The sequence below is a fragment of the Hirsutella rhossiliensis genome, assembly GCF_020360975.1.
Source record: "Hirsutella rhossiliensis strain HR02 chromosome Unknown scaffold00016, whole genome shotgun sequence".
In the NCBI taxonomy this organism is placed as follows: domain Eukaryota; kingdom Fungi; phylum Ascomycota; class Sordariomycetes; order Hypocreales; family Ophiocordycipitaceae; genus Hirsutella; species Hirsutella rhossiliensis.
Genome location: NW_025408682.1, coordinates 440,483 through 462,694, shown reverse-complemented (window position 1 = coordinate 462,694; position 22,212 = coordinate 440,483). Strand labels below are relative to the sequence as shown.

The window sequence follows — 22,212 nt, the reverse complement described above, 5'->3', positions numbered from 1 at the left end:
TGCCGGGCGTGTAAAGTCAACTTTGGTGAGAAGCTCAAAGTAGGTCAACTGCGCCCATTGATCGTTGCGAGCGAGGTATTTCTGATATATATTCCTTGAGGCCCGAATACCATCAGCAGCTTCATCTACAATAGCTGCCTGCCATTGCTCTTGAGGAGGGCGGCAGTCAACCGATCGTACAGTCCTCGTGCTTTGCTGGAGTGGTAGGCTGAGCAGCAGGTGGTTAATCTCCATAGCAGACCAGTCACGCTCAGCCGTAAGCTTGTTCATGAACTTGGCGACGAAGCTGACGAGACCCTGTCGTGCATTGACTCTAGGCAAGATGGCCCTGGCGACGTCGCGGTAGCTCTCCGTCTGCTTCTCAGCTTTAGAGCAGTACTTGCCGAGATAGTTAACAACTGCATGAAAGGAGGTGCAGGGAGAAATGTCATGATTTGCAAGCCAGCCAATAGCCAAAAGGGGATTGAAGTTGTTAAGCAGAGGGTCGTTGCGTGCGCCATCATACACAAGGAATGTCGGGTTAAGGCCATGTGTGACGTGGGCCTCGGCATGGGAGGCGCGAGGGAAGTGGAATCGACATAGCTTTTCCCTTGACAGAGAGTTGTCAGGCAGTCGGCGGTGTCGCAAGCAATAGAGCTCAGAACAACGATGGCGTTGTACGCGATTAACAACCTCAGCGAGGAACTGGAAAGTAGGCGGCGGTCGGACTAGTACCAATGGATTTGCGTCGCCTTGCTGCATCACACGAAGCGGCTCTGGGTTAATGGCAGAGACATAAGGGGGCCCAGAACCGGGCAAACTCAGCTTTGCCTTCGAGAGTAGACATATCAGGCTTTGGTGTATCCCTAACCCAATAAAGGCCGTGCACATGCGTGCTGCCACGGGCCTGCCATTCGTAGCGAAACCAATAGTCGGTAATGTTGAACTTTGGCATCGATACTATCTTAAGGAAGCTAGTAAAACGGCTGTGAAAGTGATATGCTGCGATATGAGGGTTTTCAAGGAGATTCCGGAACGCAATAGCACCCTTACCACGGCTATCAGCCTCACGCCATTCAACATATGACGGCATGTGTCTCTGGAGGCTATCCCAGTGAAGATCAGCAGCTGAGAAGGTGAGGAAGACACCAGGACAGGTAAGGCCGTGGACGAGGGCCTCAAGCTGATGTCTCTGGCCGCCCCAGTAAGCTCGTGTGCCTTTTAAGCTGCTTGAGAAGCGCACAATAGAGCTCAGGAGTGCGCGAGATTCCGGGTATCTTCCTCAAAGGCATTGCGTAATTCATCCATGTCAACTCGCTGCTGCAGGCCAGGCCTCTTCACAAAGAAGGAACTGTGAGAGTTAACCTGTTGCCGCATAAGTGTGTTAAAAGCAACATATCGAAAGCGTGGATGCCTAGCAAAACGACCATCATGGTATCTCACGGCGTGTGCGATATACTCATCGTACCGAATTGTCCTCTGACGAGGTGCCACAAAGTCTGCCTGCCCAGTAGGGTAAAGGGTAGGAAAGGCGAGAGACAGCAGAGGCTGGGAACGATTGAACTCATTGAGAGGCGTAGATCGGATATTAGGCATCTCGATGGGCCTGGCGCAGAGGGATCTGCTCGGGCGGTACGGGTTCGTGATCCTCAAGCTGAGCCCGGAGACGCTCAAGGTCAGCCTGCGCTGCAATGAAGTTTGGGACTGCTGCTGCATCGTAGTCGTCGATGCCAGCTGCATCAGCATTCTCAACAGCCTCAGGGTCAGGGTGCTCTATAGGATGTTGCTCTGCTTGCACGCCCTCAGGCACAGCGACTTCCTCGGCAAGCATTTGATCAACCACATCACCGTCGTTTGGTAGCTGACTTAGGCGTTCAGCGTCAATAATGATATCTCGATAGCCAGGGTGGTTAAGTTGAAGGTGCTCCAGCCAGACGCGAATGTGACCTTGCCGAACACGGAATTGACGTCGAAACTGCCGGACGACGTGTGGCTGGTTCGTTGAATCCCGTGGGCGTAGTATGATGATGTCCAATTCGCGCGGCAGAAGAGGAAGCTGCGTATAGACGTGGCCAATATCCCGTAAGAAGTTAATGACATGACCACGATACTTATACTGCTGGCCACGGTACTGGAAAACCTGGATGTGGACATGCACCCGCGCAATGAGCATCTCCTCGACTTGGGATAGTTCTGGGAGCTCGTTGGGAACGCTGCCGAGATCCAGGTTATTTTCCTGGGAGAAGAGGAAAGGTTCGTGAGGCTGCCTTTCCCATCGGCGTCACGACGACGGCAGGCAGAACAGACATCATTCACAAGGACCAGGTTGAACCAGGACTCCTTGCATCGACTGCAATACTCAAGAGACTCAGATTCAAGCCTGTCGTTCCACAGATTAAGGAGGTCCTGATCACTCTGAGAAATGGCCTGTGCGTTGAGATCGCCGGCAAAGGGCCCAACGATGTCCAAAGGAGGAACGTCTTCATCGGCCTCGTTGCCTTGGATAGATTGTAGGCTTGCAGGGACAGAAAGGCCAATGCGAGGAACCAGGGACAGATTCAAATCGCCTGCTGCAAAAGCAGAAGAGGCTGGAGACGACACGTTAGAAGGGCTGCTTGACTGCGGATAAGAGAGATGAGAATGTGTTGCTGACCGCGGAATGGAGAGCGCAAGAAATGAAGGGACGGGAGACGAAGGGGCCGGCTGCATAGAAAGCAACTGGGAGGTGCGTTGCGTTGCGGATGGCTCATGGCCTTGCCGTCTCTCTATACGATGATGTCGACTGATGGCAACTTGGCGGGCGTGTGCCCTTGCATGGCCTGGACTATCCTCTGGCCGAATGCCCTGACGAAAGAACCTCCTAGGGGTCCGAGTGCGAGGCTGTAGTGGAGGTAGGCGTAGCGGAGGCGGGGCAGGACGAGGCTGCAGAACAGGCAGAGCAGGCAGAGCTGAAGGTGTCTGTGTAGCTGTAGGCCTACGCGCCGTTGGACTCTGCACATCCACGCTTGCATGTCGTTTGTGGATCGCTGAAAGGCCTCGAGTAGCTGCCATTAAGCGTTGAGCCTAGGTGAAGGAAGATTAGCAGACAAATTGGGGGAAAGGAGGCAAAAGGAGAAACGCACACCACGATTATAAACCTGACGACAGGGGAGACATTTTCTAGTGCGCCTAGACGGGTCAATCAGATGAATGAATTGATCGTCTTGCTTGAACTGGTGGCATTGAATGCAAAGACGATGGGGAAGGGTATTGGGTAGATCTGAAAGGCCCCCAGTGGGAGGAGGATCCCTCGGAGGAGACGGAGACGGCATATAGATGTCATATAGGCAACTTTCTAGATGATTAATTTACCAGATTTCGAAAGGAGGACTAACGTCAGGAAACAATGCCAAAGGATTCGAAAAGAAGTTCAATGTCAAAGGATATCAAGAATCGAAATTTTCAAGAGTAAATTGGGACTTTCCCCCTGCGCGGGGGGGGGCCCCTGCAGGGGGCTACGCCTGCGGCCGGCATTTCGCCTGCAGCGGGCTTTTCGCCTGCGGCGCTGCATGCCACGCGATTCTTGCGGCGTGATTCTTAGCATCATATTTGCCAACAGCAGGCATTTCTACAGCTCAAGCTCCAGATGCAACAATGCATTAATATAAGGCGCGCGCTGTGTGACGTCTGTTGCGGCAAAAGGTGCCCTCTCCACGGCAAAGGCACGGGTAAACTTTTGGGCCAATCAGAGCACTCTTTACGGTGTGAATAAATTTACTGCGTACAGTATACATGAGCTCTGACCAATCATAACGTTGCCCACGGATAAACTCTGGGTAAATCTGACCAATGATGGTTCTGCAAATTGTGAGTAGGGCCAATCAAAACGCTGGGCTAGCAAAACAGTGGAACGCACTTTTTCCTCAGTAAAGAAGCACAGCTGAATCTGCGCACTGCGTGTACTTCGTCACTTCGTAGCACAAATTTACAGCTTTGCTTAATTATTAACCCCGTAGGCTAAAATAGGCGCCCTAAAAAAAGGTATAGGTCTAGGGTAGTACTTCTTGGTACCCGTTAGAGTGCTATAGGTAAACCCGGGTATTATGTTATCTTTATCTTATTAAGAAAAAATCTTAATAAATAAAAAGCTTATATAGCTAATAGTAGTAGTTACCGTTACGTTGTTTTATTTTTAAAGCTAGGTTTCTATTAGGAAGCTAAACTGGAACCTATAGGTTATTTGGGGCTTTTCGAATAGCGCCGTAAAATCCTACCGGTACCCGTCACCTTCCCGGGTTAGCCACGGGTACTGTCAGCAGGACGAAGACTTATAAAGACTATACCAATAACACCTCTATTAGGGGTGCCCCTAGTTTGCCGGTGGTCAAGTGGTATTTGCTATGTTTGACAGGTACATATGAGCCCCTAATTTGCAAGTCTAGAACTTGTCGCAACGAGTCAACAAGTAGGCGCTTATTCTTAAAAAGTTGAAACCCCTAATGTGCGGTGTGGAACCTAAGTCCGTCGATGGCATCTCTCGGTACTGGAATCGCGAGCTTTACTATCTATCTTTCCGCTAGATCCTTACTGCTGTCTTTCGGTTGCTTCGTGCAGATGGCGGATGGTTAATGGGACGATGACGCGCCATATAGGGAGCATGTTCCCTTACTAGAATACTAGGAAGGTGACGATGCTGAACTTGAACGTGGAGCAGGACGGGGGTATTGGACGCAAATTTGGTGGTCTTCATTTTGGGCTGTACTGAAGCTATCCAAGGGTGACTGGTGCGCGTTGTCTGCTTGTTTGGAAGGTCGTGAGTCTAGCGGATGTCTGACCTCTTACGCCAGAGCCGATAACGGGGCTTAGACCAACGGCTTTGACGATCCGGACCGTTTCCAGATTCCCGCTGGATATATCTGAAGAAATCTACCCGGGGTCCCGGGGCTAATGCACAATGCCACTCTTGTGTAGGCATTCAAAGCGCTGACGTTCTACACTACTTTTCAATGCAATGGGGTGACATTCCAGCGAGTTCTGCAGTACGGAAGTTTCTCGACGAGATGCAGTTGGCAATTGTAAGTTCTCAAAAGTTTCTCTGTTGAATACAAGCAGCCCCGTGCATCCTGTGGCATGATAAGAGTTGTCGGACGTCCAGGAGCGGTCAGACCAGCAATCTCTATTCACAACGCAGCCTCCTGGAATAACGCTCCATCCGGTGTTGCCGACGAGTTGTGTTGCCCAGGTCATTATAATATCCGCAAGGGCATCTCAGTTTGTCAGATATGTCACCGCATCGTCCGCCAGCCATGTCTTCCACATTTCAACCCGAGCATCCCTAGCAGCTCTATACGCCAGGGTGGTATGGCGAGGTTCGAACACCCGTCGATGCCAAGTATTACGACCGCGCCGCAGGCGAGCTGCGCGTTGCGTCCTGACATCAGGAGTACTCAGGCCCGCCAGCAGTCGGCATCATCCTGAAGAGTGTTAGAGCACAGACAGGTCCGCTCGCCTCCTCTTCGTTCCGTGTCGCTTCCCGTTCGCTATAAGGGTCCGTGATAGATGCTCGCCTCGCTCGTTGCCACAGTAGACTCGATCCTCTCGTCTTGACTTCCTCTTATTCGTACACCGTCCGTTCTTAATGCTCCCTCACGGCCAGTCCGCTTATCGTGTGTCTTCAGTCTGTTTAATGGCGCGTGCTGTGTCACTCTCGTTCATGCTCACTCTGTTTCGCGCCCACTCCCTTCGTGTGTCTGTAGCACTTCACTCGTGCATCTACTGTGTGTAGCCGGGGCAGGGGCAGGTCCCTTGACCACAGCCCTTCGCTGACGCTCCGAGGTGCAACGCTACGCCTGGATTCTATAGTCTAGAAGGAGGCCTCCGGCGGTGGACATTAGAGTCTTACTCTTGTAAATGGAGCTGGCAAACGCGTTGGCGACTACGTCACTCTGATGCTCAATCAGTAGCCGTGACTTGACACAAAAACTGGACTTGTATTACAACATGAAGCCATCATGGCGGCTCAACCAGGAAAGTGCGAAAAACCCCCGGCGTTTATCCTTGTCCTTGACCTTGGCGCGGTCCTTTCTCCGAGTACGCTCGTACGAGTGGGCCTCAGACTGCAACGTTGCAAAGAAACAAGAAAGAAAAAACCTGCTCGGTTCCATAGTGGTAGGCGACCCTTAGGTCTTTATACCTCTCGGTGGCTCCCCCTGTCGTGTCCGTCTAAGTGTAGGTATAGCAGAGCTACAAATGTATAATTCTCCGCATATCTCCCGTTTACTTAAGTCTATCAACTGCTTTTACTCCTGCCTGTCGTCTTCGGCCCGGCCACTAGCCCGACTCGATTCTCTTATAGACCTTTATACCAAACATAGATAGCTCTCTTGCTCCCCTTACTGTCGTTCGTCTCACTCCCTCGCTATTTAGGCTCCACATGTACGCGTAGATGCTCCTATTATCGCTTCCAGACTGTCACTCGTTCCCCTCGTGTTCACTCCATTCCCATTCCGGTTTGCTCCTCTCGTCCCACCGCCCGCTCTCTTGTCGCTTTGCTCTATGTTCACTTCTTTCATCGTGTGTGCTCATTCATACTATTCATGAGCACCTCGCTTGTCAAACTCTCTCGTCACAACTGCCTGTTGTGTAACTGGAGTCTGGATGCTTACCATTGCGTGTCACTTCGCGGTCGTTGCGGTGTGAACACCACCGTCGCCACGCTTCCTTGTGCAACCCTTCGGGTAAATGACCATAGTCATGAAATGGGCCTCCGGCGGTGATCATTCAGTCTTTTCCTTGTGAACGAGGGCTGTTCCACTATCTGGGCACTACATCAATTCATTTGTGGAACTCAGTCGGTAGCCAGGGAGACATTACAAACAACGTCGGGATATGGCCAAGGCGTGTGCTAATCTGCTATTCAATCCGCCCCGTCTACTCCGGCCCGGCAACTCCATCGCTATGCATGTCCAAGTCGAAATTGTCGTTTCAAACGACCTGCATCGTCACCCCGACGGCGTACTTTAGCCACCGTCTTCTGTCATCCACTACGCCTTGCACCAACTCACCAAGCCGTCTCAATAACGCATCCACCTCACGGACCAGACGCAAAGCTTCGTCAATTACCTGGACACTCGAGCCCGGGCAATTCAGGGCAGACTCACTGTATTGTTGGATCTTGATAGCCCTCGTTTGGCGAAATTACGTACTTGATCAAATCCCGGGGCTCGCTTGCTAACGGCCTTGAATCTTGGGAGAAGGAAAGAGTCGCATTCGATGCCGGCGAAGCTAAATGCCTCATTAAGGCGGTTGAGGTAATTAAAGACCTACTTATCGCCCCTGAAGAAGAAGATAGAGAGGTTGATCGGGGAAGATAATTTAACGATACACGAATGAAGATTTATCGATACTTCATGATATATAATGTTCGGAAATGCCTTGATCCCTGTCATTTCGAGTCGATATGGGGGTGAGAAGTGCAGGCTGGAATGCTCCAGAAGCGCTCGTCACCCGTCAATGCCTGCATCGGCGCAATTCTCCCGCGCTCGGAAGAGCAGCGCTGGACATGAATGAGTGAGGTTGGGTACGAGAATGAGGAAGGTTACAAGCAAGAATGCGAGATCAAGCACAAGACGCGCGATGTCAAACTCGGATGGCCGTAGTAGGAGGCAATATTACTGCAACTTGCCAAATCCAACTCAGCCAGAATTGAGTTTTGGCATTGTCTACTAGAGGGGGGTGTAATATTTTTATTGGATTTCTTGTGTTTACGGAAGTTGGCCATCCAAGCTAGGAAGAGGCTAATTAGCTCTTAGGAGGTAGCACGGGGACAATACCGCTCAATATGACGGCCTCTTTTCTTTGGGTTCAGAAAAAATCTAAGGAGGATGAGTTGCTAATACATTCCTACTAGAAAATCGTCGCAGAAATCTGAAGCAGCCAAAAAGGCTGTGCCTTCTAAGCCTAACCGTCGGAAACACAAAAATCTTAAATGGAGCTGTGAGTTAATTAGACTATTGTTACGCGCCCGGGGAGGCAGACCTCCCAGACATCTCGGCGGTAAGCCGTCGGGAAATAGAGGATGCTATTATATCAAAAATGGCATTTATTCTCAAACTTCAAAACAGGCCCCTTAGGGATGAATCAACAGTTAAACCATTAGTCCCTGTTCACTCTTTGCTTGGCCGTACTTTTGCTTTTTTAACCATTCATTTTGCAAAACCATCTCCTAATACACCATAACCGCCTCTCTATAGCCCCTCCCTTTCCGTAGCGTAACCGAAATATCCCTATAAACACTCAAAGTATTAGAATCTAATAAGGCAAAATTCAAAATTATATTATTGATAGAGATATAAACACTTGAGTCTATTTCCAAACTCTTTTTTTGTTCCCCTTAGTTTAATAGTCGTACAATAATAATTTGACAGGCATGATCGTCCCGCTCCAATAGTCCTCACTCCTGAGATGACTCTGCAGCCTGAGGCCGGCTATAGATGTACTTAAAGGACTGGAGGCACTTAGATTATCTGATTAGGATCATTTTACTCTCATCTTCCATGAATTTAAATGTTCTTTTCCCTCAAATATGTCTTGCTAATAGAGCCACTCTTAGCTTGACGGTCATAAAGTAAAATACCAAAGCATTCATCAGAGCGGTCTCTTAATCATCTAAGCAAGTGACCCACTTGTCCGTAAAGACATTAGCTAACTAATCTAGCTACCCGTAGCCGTGTATTTGCTCTATGGCATTACATTTCTCATAATAAGCACCTTAGCAGCTGCCGACCTTGTATAGCGTTTGCCTTACCGCTTGAGGCTTAACAGCAACTACATTGCGCTGGCTATCAAGGTGGAAAACAAAGTCATCTAAGCCGATTCGCCCGTACTCTGGGGAGTCTACCGCAATCCACTGTTCCGCGTTGGGATCAAATATGCGCCGGATGGACGCGTTATAGCCAGCCGGAAGCGTCTTAAAGGCGGCGCGGAAGGCGGCTGAGCGGGATCCTGTACTGTTGCCGAGTGAAACTGCCTCCATCGTCGGGTAAAGCCTTACAGATGTGATGATTCCACTTTTCCTCGTGTCCGAGTACGCCTGCAGCGTCCGCAACATGTCGGATCCATTGCTCGCCCACTGCTCGACGAGCAGCCCCGGGCCGTTGTCGTCTGTGGATAGCACCAAAAAGGAGCCCGACCCGTCGGAGTACCTTCCGCAGAAATTATGGCATGCCTGGCCCTGGCCGAGTCTGTCCATGACGGGTAAAAATGCCTGGAGCGTCGTCTCAGTCGCTATATGGAGCGCCTGTCCACTCTCGGGACCGGCAGCTAGCACGGCGAATGCTACCTGGAAATCGGGCACGAGGACCAAGACAGAATGATACTGATTGAGACTGCCGGTTTTGGTGTACAGGTCGACGACGTACCCGCTGCTGACTTGGCTCCTTGTACGTATTATCTCCCATGGGGCGCCGACCGAGAACGAGAGGGACGCGGTATGTGCCTGGGGCTTCATCCACCGGCGCGTTTCCTGAGGGGATAGTTGCTGGCTCGTCAGCAGTGCGCGGCCAAATGTGACCAGATCACGCGAGGAGGAATATAGGCCGCCGTTTCTACGAGGCGCACGTCGAACGGTCAGTCTCGATGCCACCTAGCGGCTGCGGACCTATGCATTGCACGTACGGATTGTCGTCCCCCAGAGTCCAGTTCCATCCCGAGTCGCCCCGTGGGATGACGCCGATGCCGGAGACGCAAGGACGGTCTGTGCTCGTCCTCTCCAAGCCCAGAGGCTGGAAGACGTCTTGGGATAGAACTGAAGTATAGGACGAGGCGGCGATGGCTTCCAGGACGTAGCCCAGGATCGTAAAGGCCGAGTTGGAGTACGTCGGGCCTGTATACGGCAGGAGGACGGGATGTCGCTTTATAAAGCCCTCCAAGTACTCTGCGGCCAAGTCAGCTCCAGACTTCTACCCGGACCTAGGCCGGCCAAGTAGGTGCAAGCAGACCCTTGCGACTGCATGGACGGTAACTGCTGTTCGCGCCGCAGGTCGGAATATCGCTCTGAGGCAGAGGCGGGAATCCGCGCTCGGTCCAGGGGAAGCTCTCGGTAGCCAGATCGGTGTTATCTAGGCGAGAATCATCATAATTGACAAGCGCTCTGCACATACGAATAGATGGTCGGCATCCAACAGCCACGCGTAAGCCTTACAGTCTTGTCCTATGCCAGACAGCTGCGACGCCAGGGCGCCAACCGTGACGTCGTGCCACTGCACATGCTCAAATGGAAGTTCTGTGTCCGCCTTCGAAGCCGCGTCCCGCAGCTCCGGGATGAAGTCGGTGACTGGGCGGTCCCAATGTTTGGCTCCGCCGTGGAGGAGGAGCGCATATACGGTGAAGAGCTTGGAGATGCTTCCAACTCTATACATGGTCTCTGCCGTTACCCTCGTGGTGCTTTCGGAAGACAGGTTGACACGCGCAGTGTAGTGGAAGTCAACAAAGGGCGAGTCGTCGAGGGCCGACAGGGCAGTCATCGACAACGACGTCGATTTGCCAGTTAGGTTCCCGAATACGGTCTGCCCGCCTTCCAAAGCGCGACCCAGGGCAGCCGAAACATCGGCAGCCGTGGCCCGGATCGAAGCGTCGGCGGCGACGTAGGAGGGGGCCGGGTAGGCCGGCCCCAGGAGCTTCTGATCGAAGACAGGCAAGGCCGAGGTCGGCGATGCGACGGCCAACATGGCCAAGGGATACTGATGAGCGTACATCTTGGGGCCTCCTGCCGTCGATGACGCTTTCGGGCCTGGTTCCCTGTGAAGAAATAGGCGACATTGACCGGCTGATATACCTTGTGCTCTCGCCAAGGCGGTGAGAGCGGCCGAATGACGCGGCGGCGCGCTATGCCTGCAGTCTCTGCGTGGTGAATTGAGGGGGCGTGTATCACTCGTACTTTGCAAAGAGAGTCGCAAGTGGCTATGCTGGACGGGCGGCCACTCGACGCACTTAATCTAGGCACCATGGCGCCTTCTGTTACATGCCAACCTGGCCAAACGCAAAGGCAGAGAAGAAAATGAAATTGCTATATATTGTGTATAAACTTATGACACACTGTCCTCCTGAGTCGAGGGTTCGGTGTCAGCCTTGCTGCTTCCTACGATCCCGTTTCCTGCCCTTGCAGACGTCTTTTCCCACTTCTCTTCTCGGCTTGCCAGTGAACTGTCACCCATATCTTTGGCCATCTGGGCTTTAACGCGTTCATCCTTTGTCTAATCTCTTGACCCTGTCCAAGTAATGCAGCGCTTACACATGTGTTGGCAGTCTCAACGCCACTTAAAGCTCTAATGCTCTACCTGGAAGGCTGGAACAAGAGCTGAGGAAGAAATCGGCAGCATAGATTGGCGAAGCAGTGCACGAGTTGTCCTAAACAGCTCGACAACTTCCTCGTGGACAAAGAGGGCAACGCTTGGATCACCGATTTGTCTTAGATCCGTAGCTGGTTTGATCCGGATAAGGCAGGCACCGTAAAGGCGATCTGGAACGAACCACGACGTCTTGGGCAGTTGCAGGGTCACGTTCTGCCCATACCGCAACACCATCTGCACGCCCCGCCGAAGCTCTAATCGAGCTGCTGCTGTCAGCCGACCCCAACGCCGCGACTGCACGTGGTCCACAACTTGAGCACCGCCTCCCCCGCTAATGCCTCTTGCGTATGAGCCTGGCGAGACCAACGAAAGGCCTAGACGGAAGCTCGCCGAGCCACCATGCTAGCTGCAACTCTGTCCCTCCTCCCTGAAAAGGATGATCCACAGCATCAAGGCTGAGGAAGGTATGGATGGGATTTGACAACGAACAGAGTACAGTACGTCTTTTGAATGGGCTTGCCCCAGAAAGCCCCCCCTAGCTTCTTGTTCCCTGCTCGTTCTGTCACGTCAATTGATAAAGGGCGGTTGGGGGGGAGGGAGTGGAGGGGAGGAAGGAAGGGGCGTGGACGGATGTCGCGCGTGTCGTGTAACCCGTAGATAAGCGGCGTCTCCTTTGGCTTTCATGGGCAGACGATTGCGTGGCAATGCGGGGCACTGACAGAACGTCTGAACTCTGAAGTGAGAAGTCCGTGGAATGAGACATTCACCATCCCCTCCCCCCCTCCCCCCCTTTCCCCCTTTTCTTCCTCCCTCTCTTCCCCTCCTGTGCAACAACCTGCGTGAGGCTGTTCGCCGCCCCAGTTGGCCCTAGCAGATAGATGGCGCCGTCGCGATTGTCGATGCCCTCGCTTACACTTTTCGCTGTTGCCTATGACGACAACAAGTCTGTCACCGAACCAGATCTAAAGGAACTATCGCCGGCCGTGGCACGAGACAAGGCCTTCACACCTTCTATTCTCGTGTTCTCGTGTTGAGCGCGAGGCTGCGAAGCGCGGCCGACGCGGCTACCTTATCAATGGCCAGAAGACGCAGGCCTTGGCTACGTGGGACCCCCCCTGTGTACCTGGCCGCGCATGATTGGGCTGAGGGGGTGAGTCTTATTCCGGCCTTGTTTAAGCCTCCCTGGCTGGTGATAAGTCGAGCTCCGGCGCCCATTAGGTTCGTGTTAAGAGACCCGCGCCCCGAAGGGCCCCAGGGCCGCATGCCGGAAAGGGATCTTGGGGGCCAAGATGACACTCCTAGCGGACGGGCGTGCGGAGGACATGACTCGTGTACAGGGACATCTTAATGCCCTCCTTGGGCAGTAACCGGGGGTATCTGTACTATATAGAGCCCCTCGCTCGTCCCGATAGACCAAGACATGCATCACTAAAGTCGCCTCTTCAAGACCACTACACCTTCCTTGAGAGCACGGAGAGTTCGATTTTCGGGCCTCGTGGCCAGCCTCCTCTGGCTTTGGCTTGTGACTGCGTCTTTGAGGCTGCCGTTGGTTAACGGCTCGTTCTCCTCTAGTGTGTGCTTCCAGAGGGCGCATGACTTCTCCGAGCCTATCGCGCCGTCGCGCTGGATACCCACCATCACCGACACCCACGGCCAACGAATCGATCCATCCTTCCAATTGCCAACAGTTGCGTATCGAGTATTTTCAGTAGGAGATGGCTGCAACTGGCTTATCGCCATCTGGTTTGCGTACACTCGAATTCTCCGTCTGCAGATAGACGTGTCCATATGCCACTTCCCTATCACACTGGACTTACTGATAGGTTGCCTTTCCTTGTCACACACTACAGACAGAATCATGTTTCTGGTCTAGTATCACTGCCACCGATCAATCTGCTCGACACCACCATTGTGGGCAAGGGGTAGGTGCCGAGCTAGAGCCATCTTCTCGTCTAGCCCTCTATGGGCGAAAAGCCCTGCGGATAACATCTCCGCGGCTGCCCATTTGACCCCTGGCCTGCCTTGGCCTTGGGGTGGATAAGAGATCTGGCTATAAAGACTTGGCATTGCTTCGAAGAAGTCGCCGCTCGCTTTCCAAGATCCCAGAGTCCCTTGTCACCAACGACCCAGAACCGAAGTGAGTGAATAGCTTGGGTACCGCTGCCATCATGGTGACCTTATCCGGCGCACTCGTGATGCCGGGCGCTCCTCGTGGCCCCCGAAACCAGAGGCGCGTAGGCAAGCTGGCCACGGCCGTCGTGGCTCTCCTCTGGGCCTCGGACTATGTGCTTGGGCACAATATTCGGACATATCCGGGGGAGAAGATCGGCTGGCGGCTGTGTGGACAGGTCAAAGATCGCGAGGTGGAATGCAGCGACATCAACGTGCCCATGGATCAATTCGACGCTCATAATTCTGGCGACAAGACGTTCAACCTGCCGCTCATCCGGATGCGCGGCCACAATGCCACGGAGAATCTTGTCCTCAACCCGGGCGGCCCCGGCGAGAGCGGGCTAGCATTCATCTACACAAATGGAGCTTATCTTCACGACGTTGTTGGCGACGGGTTTCACCTGTTGTCCTTCGACCCACGAGGCGTCAATAGGTCACGGCCTGCAGCCCGATGCTATCCCAACAAGGAGACACGCAAGAGCAAGTTCAGGATCAATGACCCAGACGCCTTTACCCAAAGCAAGGAGCGGTATGCCTGGACGCACAACTACGTTCAGGGCTGCGTCGACAACATGGGAGAGCATGGTAAATACATCAATACGCCCCAGACGGCTGCCGATATGAACAGCATCCTTAATGCCGTGGGCCAGCAGCGGATGGTGTTCTGGGGCTTCAGCTACGGCACCCTACTAGGCCAAACATACGCCGCCCTCTTCCCAGAACGTGTCAGCCGCGTTATCATCGACGGCGTTACCGACTACTTTGACTGGTATGAATCGCGTATCTTGCGGGGCGACTTCATAGATACTATGAATGTCTTTGATGGCTTCTTTGAGCAGTGTGTTCAGGCTGGCGATAGGTGCGAGTTGGCCTCCCGGGCCCGGAATAAGGGGGAGCTGCGACAGCTAGTGTTGAGCTTCCTACACCGCCTCAAGACGCATCCTATCCCCGTCTACATCAACGCCACGACACAAGGTATCTTAAATCACGCAACAATGCTTAACGGCGCCATATACAGTCACCTCTTTAATCCGAGCACCTGGCACACGCTGGCCCACAATCTGGCGCAGGTTATGGACGGCAATGTGACCGAGGCATACCTCCGGTACGGCAGCGATGAAGCATCAGACACCATCGATGAGGCCAACGACATTATCGACCTCAATGACGGGTTATCGGGACCTGCCTACTGGCCACAGGGAAGGCAGGCTCTCATTGACTTTCTGATGCCTTGGTATAAGTCATCGCCCTTTTTCTTTCAGATGAACCGCGAGTATTATGCCAAGCAGCAGTGGCCAATTCCCAAGACACATAATTTTGTGCCGCGCCGGCTGGTCCAGACGTCGCATCCGTTGCTGGTTGTCTCCACCACCTACGACCCCGTCTGCCCGCTGGTGTCGGCTAAAGTCGCCCGCGAGGTGTTCAGGGGCTCAAGCCTCGTCGAAATCAAGGGCTACGGGCACTGTTCCCTGGCCCTGCCATCCTCGTGCCTGGCCAGGCATGTCCGCGCATATCTCCAGGACGGCACCCTTCCGGACTACCACACCACCTGCGAGCCCGACCGGCCCTATTTCCACCAGCAGGAGAGGGGTGGGGCAGCACAGCTCCCGGAGGACCGGACGGGTCAGGAGAGGATCTTCCCTGCGCAGGTGGTGCTTTCCGACGTGACGCGCCGGCGCTCGTGATGACCATTGGTCTCTCGGCATCATGACAAGGAGGACTGGCGGCCTGTGTGCTGCAATTGCCGTCGTGATGTATTTGTTGCCGACCGTTGTTACTTGGATCGAATCATTGTGGTTCTAGGTACGAATACAAGGTGAGACTGCGGATCGTCTTGAAAGGTAGAGGTTCTCGGATGGTGGAGGTCAGCCTGCAGAATGCCTGGCCATTCCGCTGGTCAAAGAACTGGGCTCCGCACTTCGAGGACCAAGAGTCGGATTTATAGCCACAGCAGAGGGCTGGTGCCGACCTCATCTTTCGTTGTTGTGCATTCATCGGTATTGGTCCCTCATTTCCGCTTTTTAGCATGCATCTCCTATGTCCTCTTTGTTTTTCACTACTTCTATAACGATTCCGGCCGCGGGTTCAACTACAGCCCCGGCGGTGACCCTTACCCTTAAATGTTCTAGGGAAATCATCTTCAAGTATACAAAATCTCCGTGTTTCTGCTGTCATGCTTAGGAACGCGTATCTTATTAAAATCTGGCCAAGTGGAAGTAGAAAATAGTATATAAGCCCCCCTTCCCCCCTTAGGCAGACATAAAGCCGTATTCGAAACCCCCAGGTTTTAGATCACTATGTCGAGACGGCTGTTATACATTTTCAAGGTCATCGTGTCTCCTGTTCTCTTTGTATAGACTGCAGCCCCATGTTTCTGCGGCTCAACCCTTCCGTTTATGCACCGGACCAGCGCTTGGGACCTTCCTTTCTCTTGAGCCCAACGCATGCCCAATTCTTTGATTGTTTCCTCGACCTACTTGACTGATATGCCTCCTTTCATTTAGTCTTTCAAGTCCCTTGGTGTTTTACAAGTCGACACACTTGGCGCGGCGGCCTTTAGCTCTTCCCCAATGGCAGGCGATTGCCTTGTGCAAACTGGCACAAGATACTTGAGCTTAGGGCCCGGCAGCTCCTAAAGCATTATATAGACTTACATGGAAATAATAGTTCATCGTTATAAAATGCGTACTTATTCTCATTGATAATGTCATCTTTCGGAGGCTTCATTGTGTCCCGTATTGCTCTTGAACACCTCGCGTACGGCCCCAGGCGACCCGGAGACATGGGTAAGCAGTGATTGGCGCAGCAAAACGTGTTCTTTAATCTTGGCATTGCATGGTATTCGGTGGAACCTCGCGTCGCACAGAAGCACGTGAATGGCCGCTTGGCATCCCCCGTCTTGAACCTCCCTGGCATCGCGACGTTTCTGTAGACTTTGCAGCCTCGGGCAGTCCCTTGACATGTCGATGCGTAATCACGCCGCCCTCGTACTGCTCCGCGCGCACTGAATCTGCCGTGCGCAAATGTCGCCGTCAATGCGTCTCGACCTGACGCCGCGGGCCTGCGAAGTCTGCCAACGCCGAGACGGCCTCCTCCGCTGTTCGGGCTGCCAGTCGGTTTACTACTGCGGCCGAGACCACCAGGTAGCCGACCGAGACGGCCACAAGGAGGGATGCGTGGCCGTCAAGAGGGCGCGTGCTCGCTTGAAGCGCGAGGAGCAGATGCTACGCGACAATCCGGGCGACATAATCACTCCGGCCAATGTCTTTGACTCCGGCGTCGGCCGTTTCTGGGGCATCTTCGAGACCCGACCCTATATGCGCGCGCGTTTCGGGCTGGTGGATATACTTCTTCAGCACTTTGGCTCCGCCGGTGGCCGTGTCGATGTTGTCCGGGCTGCTTTGGACCACCTCCTCGACATGCTCCGGCTCTGTCGCTCGGATAACATGGGCCTTAGGGACCTGATCCCGGCGCTATACATCCGTCTCGGCAGGGACCAGGCGGCCTATGACTTCGTCAAGTGGTATGCAACCACCGGGCAGGACTCTTATTATAATTGGGGTGACGTGGATCTGCCGTTCCTCGACGTCAAGGATGCCGATGTGCTTGAGCCGTCCCAAGGGCTATGGTTGGAAAAGTCTTGCCTCGACTTGAGCCACGCCGTTACCGTGGCGTTGCTCAAGGTGCGGGTCCTGTTGGATCTGCAGGCGGTTCAGAACGCCGCCAGGATGCTCCGTGGAACCGTCCCGCCGGAAATCATTGATCTCATCCGCGCTCGGCTTGTCGGCAGCGTCGTCGAGGCGCGTCCCGAGATTCTCAGGAGCACCGCAGAGGAGATTGCGCCTCTGGTCCAGGAGATCAAGCGTCAAGTGAGACAGCTTTATACATCCATCAACCAATCCAATCCCTATTTTTGGCAGTCGATGCTTAATAATCCAGCTAAAGCAATTGCCGCCCGGCCAGAGGCCTACTCACAAGGAACACAGGAAGAGGCTTGCTTGATGCTGGGCTATACCTTTGCTGCGTGGGCTGAGACGCCTGGGGCGATTGATGTCGTCAGGAGCCTGAGCAAGGCGCCATGAATCTTAAAGAAAAGGCACACAAAAGATGGACGTTATATGTTCGCAGGGATTTCGTCGAGAGGCGCTATGGGGGATTTGCGTTTCGGTCCAATGCAATAGTAGTTGGCTACGGGGTTTCCCTTTATAGCCCTCAATCACACTTTTGCCCCAGTTGCTCTTTCGTATGGTCATAGCGCCGTTGTACTTGCTCGCTATAAATGCTCAGAACGCCGTCTAGTACCAGACCATGGGCCAGTTGATGAGTGAGCGTTATGCTGGCTGCAAGTGTACGTTCCAGCGATGAACAACGGTGGGATATTCCTTTCCTCATGCTTTAGGTACTCTGGCTATGCGAAGCAGACTGGACCGTCACTAATTGGGATTTGACGAAGTGGCAAAAAGAGAATGAGGTCAGCTGAATCTAATGCGGGCAAAACATGTTGTTTGCGCCTCGTCCGTTAGCCAGATGCAGCTTCAGATTGCCCACCCATTCAGTTTCAACCAGATAGTAGAGGCGAACCCATCGGTAGAGTATCGCCGTAAATTTTCAAGATGCCACATGGCGCACATATAGCGTGAAGTTAAGATGATAGCAACGCTCATGCTGTAACAGAGGGTGACAGTCTGGATACGCGAGGGCGCGCTTTGGATATCAAAGGCTTTGTGTCTTTGGATCGCTTGCTAGAAAGCTGCTCTTGGAATACCAACGCATTCTAACCTCGCGATGACGGTGTATCATGGCCGAGAGTTAAAGCGACTCGTAGAGCGCAAAGAAATAGGTGCTAGCCACCTAAATAATAGACGATTACTCCATTGCTGTGAAGCTACTGCCATCTTCGTAAAAACTGAAAACTAGACCAGAGCTAGTAAGATCGTGTAAGGTGAAAGTCACTTAAAGGAACCTCTCACAGTTGTCTCTAGACCGCCGCAGCGCCAATATCATACTCACGTCATATATGGTTCCTTGTGGCAAAATGAAACGTGGGGAAACTAAGCCTTCGCACGGAGGTTATGTAGATGTCATGAAACAGGAGGCGTTTAATAACAGACGTCACCCATTATGTCGCCTGAAGAATGTCGTCATATGCCTTCACCCCAATAACATCTACTGTGCTCAATAGCGGACTAAATTGCCACCAACATGCTGCTTCGTCAGGTTCAAGTATCTTACATGTTCCTGCCACTATGCTGAAAATTAGAAATAACTGCGACTCGGAGAGCATGAAGCAAGAGCTTGCTAGTAATCGCGCGTGAGTCTGTGCTCTATGAACGATACTTCTTTGGCTTATGGCTTATCTTTGCTGGGAAATGCTGAAATTGCGCAGCATTGTGCATGAATCATGGGACGAGTCAGAACATTAGGCAGCTGCCACTGGGCGGGATCCAGTCGCGGTCGCGGGTGTTTGCTAGTTGGCAGGTGCTGTAAAAGGCTAGCAGCCCTGGAGATCCTCTTACACGTCTTTGTTTGATCGGTCAGTCCGTGTCGAGTCGCAAATACTACCTATGAGGGCTAGTGAGAACTCCTGGCCACCTCCATCGTGGAAATGGGCAAGTGAATTTAATGCAACGAGACCCGCCCCAGTTGGGCTGTGTGCCTCCTCAAGTTTGCAAGCTTTCTCGGCCAACATTTGCAAACCAGATGCATTCCTTTTCCTCGGAATGGTCTGCCTACCTCTATCTACCAAGAAACTCAACGTCCTCGTTTTCCTGCCTTTGTCTAAGATAACGCGACGAGCACGATTCCTCTACTGCCGGAGCTTCTACGAACCAATCATCGCGAGTGAGCTGGCCTCGTGCCGCGTTGCCCGCCATGCCGTCGCTACTTGACCGAGTCTCTCCCCTACTTGTTCGGGTAGCCCTTCTGGTGCCTCTGGTCTTGTCCCTTATCACTGCCATTTTGACGGCCGTGACCGTATCCTCTGGGACTAAACCTGGCTCTCTAGAGGATCTTGCCATCTTCAAGGTTTGACATTTTAAGTCTCCCAGCGAATATCAAGCGGATAGCTAACGGCGCCCAAAGTTGAACATTTCTAAGCTGGACGTGGGCTCTGGCATTACTCCCGAGACGAACAGAGCGCCAACTCCCAGAAGAGATCTCATTAGCGAGAGAGGCATAGTCGACGACATCTTAGGCGCATTGCCAGGCGGCCAACCGAGCAGTAATGGTCAGAGTCCGAGCCCTACATCAGGTCTGGGAAGTCTGCTGGGCGGCGAGGGGAGCGATCAAAGCAGCAGCCTACAAGGGGCAATCGCCAATGCCCTGAGCGGCGGTGGCGCCGGGGGCCTGATATCATCAATCGTGAGAGAGGGCGCCGAGGATATTCAGGCTAGGCTCGGCCTCCCGGACTGGTTTTCGCTCCATCCGAGGACTCTCTGCAATGGCAATTTTACAAATCCAGATGATCCAAAATCTGGCGTCATCGTCAGATCTTGTACTACACCGGGCAGTAAGTTTGTCCTCCTGCACATAGCCGAATGGAAGTTTGGGACTGAAGACTGATGTTTTACTAGAGCGCGTGAGCAACCTTCGAGAGGCTCTTGGACTCGATGGGCCACTGCAGAACATTGCAGACGTGGTTCCGCTGCCGAAAGTCCTCAACGAGTCCAGTGCACTCCTACTCGATGTACTCCATGCAATCATGATCCTGCTCACAGTAGTATTCATCCTCGCGACGGTCGTCAGCTTCCTCGCAATGCTTGCGACTGCCTGTGCCGTCGTCGTGCCGAACAACAAGATTGTCATCGTGGCAAACGCCCTTCTGGCAGGTACGGCCGGGGCGCTCGTTACCGGCGGCTTCATTGGCAGCTACATTATTACGATCGTTGCCTCTAATAGACTCAACAGGATGTTTGAGGATTTTAAGATTGCCTCGCAATTGGGGCCCCAGTTTCTGGGCCTTGGCATCGCCGCGACCCTGTTATCGCTTGGGGCAGCCGGAATCTGGGGCATTGTGTTCGTCGTCCAGTTCCGGGGAACCCTACTTGTTCTCTTCAAAACAGTGTTCGCCAGATCCCGACCGACCGCCGATACCAAGGTCTATTGAGAGTCTACTAGCAGCGCGCCCAGCCTGATATCAAGTTGACCAAGAAGCCGCATATTAATACCTGGCATCAGCACGACGGGAGGGCGGGCGAGGTTGATTGCCGAGCGAGAGCTGGCAAATGCATCGAGAAGTCCGAGTTTCAATTCAAACGTCCAGGGCAAACAGAACCGGCCATTCGATTTGTCCACTTCTTTCTTCAGACCGTACCATAGCTTGACCAGTCTTGCGCTTTGAAAGAGTGCATACAGACTTTGACAGTAATAAAATGAAATTTTAATTATTTTACATCGATTGCATCGTTTATGTTCATACCTCAACACTAACTACTTATCACAATGGCAGGAATGCTAACATTCCGGCAACCAGCTTCGATAACCCCAGCTGCTTTTATTAGTGACAAAGCTGCGAAAGGGGCGTTGAGTTGATTGGCTCGCAGACTAACAGCAACTGCGAATGCTTCTGACTCCCAAGCGCTCGTTATTCGGTGTCTTGTGGGACTGTCGAGAGACTCAGCTAGCACAATTAAAACGAGACAAAGTAGGTGCCCCTGGCTTTCACTTGGTCGAGCCACAAAGGGCAGGCCCGCGAGCACCTTTTGACGGAGAATATTGTGGAGATTGAACAGACAGGGGCAACATATTTACTTTATTGGGGAGTCGCCAGCAGCCCTAGGCTCTAAACGGAATGGAACTGGGAGGTTGAGATTCGCCAATTAGGGAGAGTTTTAATAGTTGCCAACCTCATTCGCAGCTTGTCCCACGGAATCTGGGTTGCTGTTAGCATGGATCCAGCCCTTTGAGAAGAGGGACTCCTTTAACCTGTACCTACCTTGCCCGTCAAGTCGCCCGATCCTCGGATTCACGGCAATGACCGTCTCTGCATCCCTCACAAGCCCTTCTAATGTGGTGGCCCTTGCCTTCACCCTTGCGAGAGGTTAGGTTCAGCTTGACACCACACCACGTTTTGATTCGATTGGCGACCCGTTCCGAGTAGGAATCGTCCAGGATCGGTGAGCTGACCAGGTTGTAATGCTTGCAGCGCTGAGAGTACACTCTCGCATTATAGGTTGCACCACGATACATTCGTAGGGTGATAGCAATCTTGGTGCTTTCCCATCCATATCTCTCTGCGGTGCATGCGCGATTGCGGCAAACAAAACGACACATGATTTTCGTGTCGTAGGATTTCATGCAAGTTTTGTCGTCATCGTCATCGTTGAAGTCGAAAAAGAGATCCTCCTGTGCGAGTAAGGATGAAACCTGACCGTGACATCCTGGATACAAGGACCATTTCTTAGCCGGTCGGGACTTTTTGCGCGCCATGACGACGCAGTCTAAACAGACGAAAGCTTGAGAGGGTAGAGTCCCGTGTAATGACACTTAGGCGTTTGGCAGGACTGGTGAAAGGAAGAGACGCAGTCGTTTGGCAGAAGTAATGAAGAACTGGGAACAAAGATCAGAGGAGACACTGCGGTGATCCGAGGGAAAACATAAACAGACCTGACATGGGTGGCGAAGTGAATCCAACAAGACTGTGCCAGTGAATTTGATGGGATATATGTCCCCGAAATTTTCTCCCAACTCAATCTCATGTCACGTAACACTAATAATTCTTGCTTGTGCTCGGGTT

General features: G+C 52.8%; 5 protein-coding genes across 5 annotated transcripts; 3 read left to right on the top strand and 2 right to left on the bottom strand.

Moving 5' to 3' along the window:
• Positions 1 to 8,728: 8,728 nt before the first annotated feature.
• HRG_10513 (beta-lactamase domain-containing protein) lies at positions 8,729 to 10,712 on the bottom strand (the record flags this gene model as incomplete). The annotated part of the gene is made up of 4 exons (XM_044868984.1): positions 8,729 to 9,563; positions 9,634 to 9,892; positions 9,957 to 10,076; positions 10,160 to 10,712. 4 exons carry the CDS (start codon positions 10,710 to 10,712, stop codon positions 8,729 to 8,731), a joined length of 1,767 nt encoding a protein of 588 aa, XP_044715726.1.
• A 2,762-nt stretch (positions 10,713 to 13,474) lies between these two features.
• On the top strand, positions 13,475 to 15,163 carry HRG_10512 (alpha/beta hydrolase fold domain-containing protein; the record flags this gene model as incomplete). The annotated part of the gene is made up of 1 exon (XM_044868983.1): positions 13,475 to 15,163. One exon carries the CDS (start codon positions 13,475 to 13,477, stop codon positions 15,161 to 15,163), a length of 1,689 nt encoding a protein of 562 aa, XP_044715725.1.
• A 1,350-nt stretch (positions 15,164 to 16,513) lies between these two features.
• On the top strand, positions 16,514 to 17,560 carry HRG_10511 (MYND finger domain-containing protein; the record flags this gene model as incomplete). Its single annotated transcript, XM_044868982.1, has 3 exons — positions 16,514 to 16,621; positions 16,667 to 17,347; positions 17,465 to 17,560. The coding sequence occupies 3 exons, from the start codon at positions 16,514 to 16,516 to the stop codon at positions 17,558 to 17,560; spliced, it is 885 nt and encodes a 294-aa protein (XP_044715724.1).
• A 2,618-nt stretch (positions 17,561 to 20,178) lies between these two features.
• Positions 20,179 to 20,583, top strand: HRG_10510 (uncharacterized protein; the record flags this gene model as incomplete). Its single annotated transcript, XM_044868981.1, has 1 exon — positions 20,179 to 20,583. The coding sequence occupies one exon, from the start codon at positions 20,179 to 20,181 to the stop codon at positions 20,581 to 20,583; it is 405 nt and encodes a 134-aa protein (XP_044715723.1).
• Positions 20,584 to 21,419: 836 nt separating this feature from the next.
• Positions 21,420 to 21,905, bottom strand: HRG_10509 (zinc-binding domain-containing protein; the record flags this gene model as incomplete). Its single annotated transcript, XM_044868980.1, has 1 exon — positions 21,420 to 21,905. The coding sequence occupies one exon, from the start codon at positions 21,903 to 21,905 to the stop codon at positions 21,420 to 21,422; it is 486 nt and encodes a 161-aa protein (XP_044715722.1).
• Between the last annotated feature and the right edge of the window lie 307 nt (positions 21,906 to 22,212).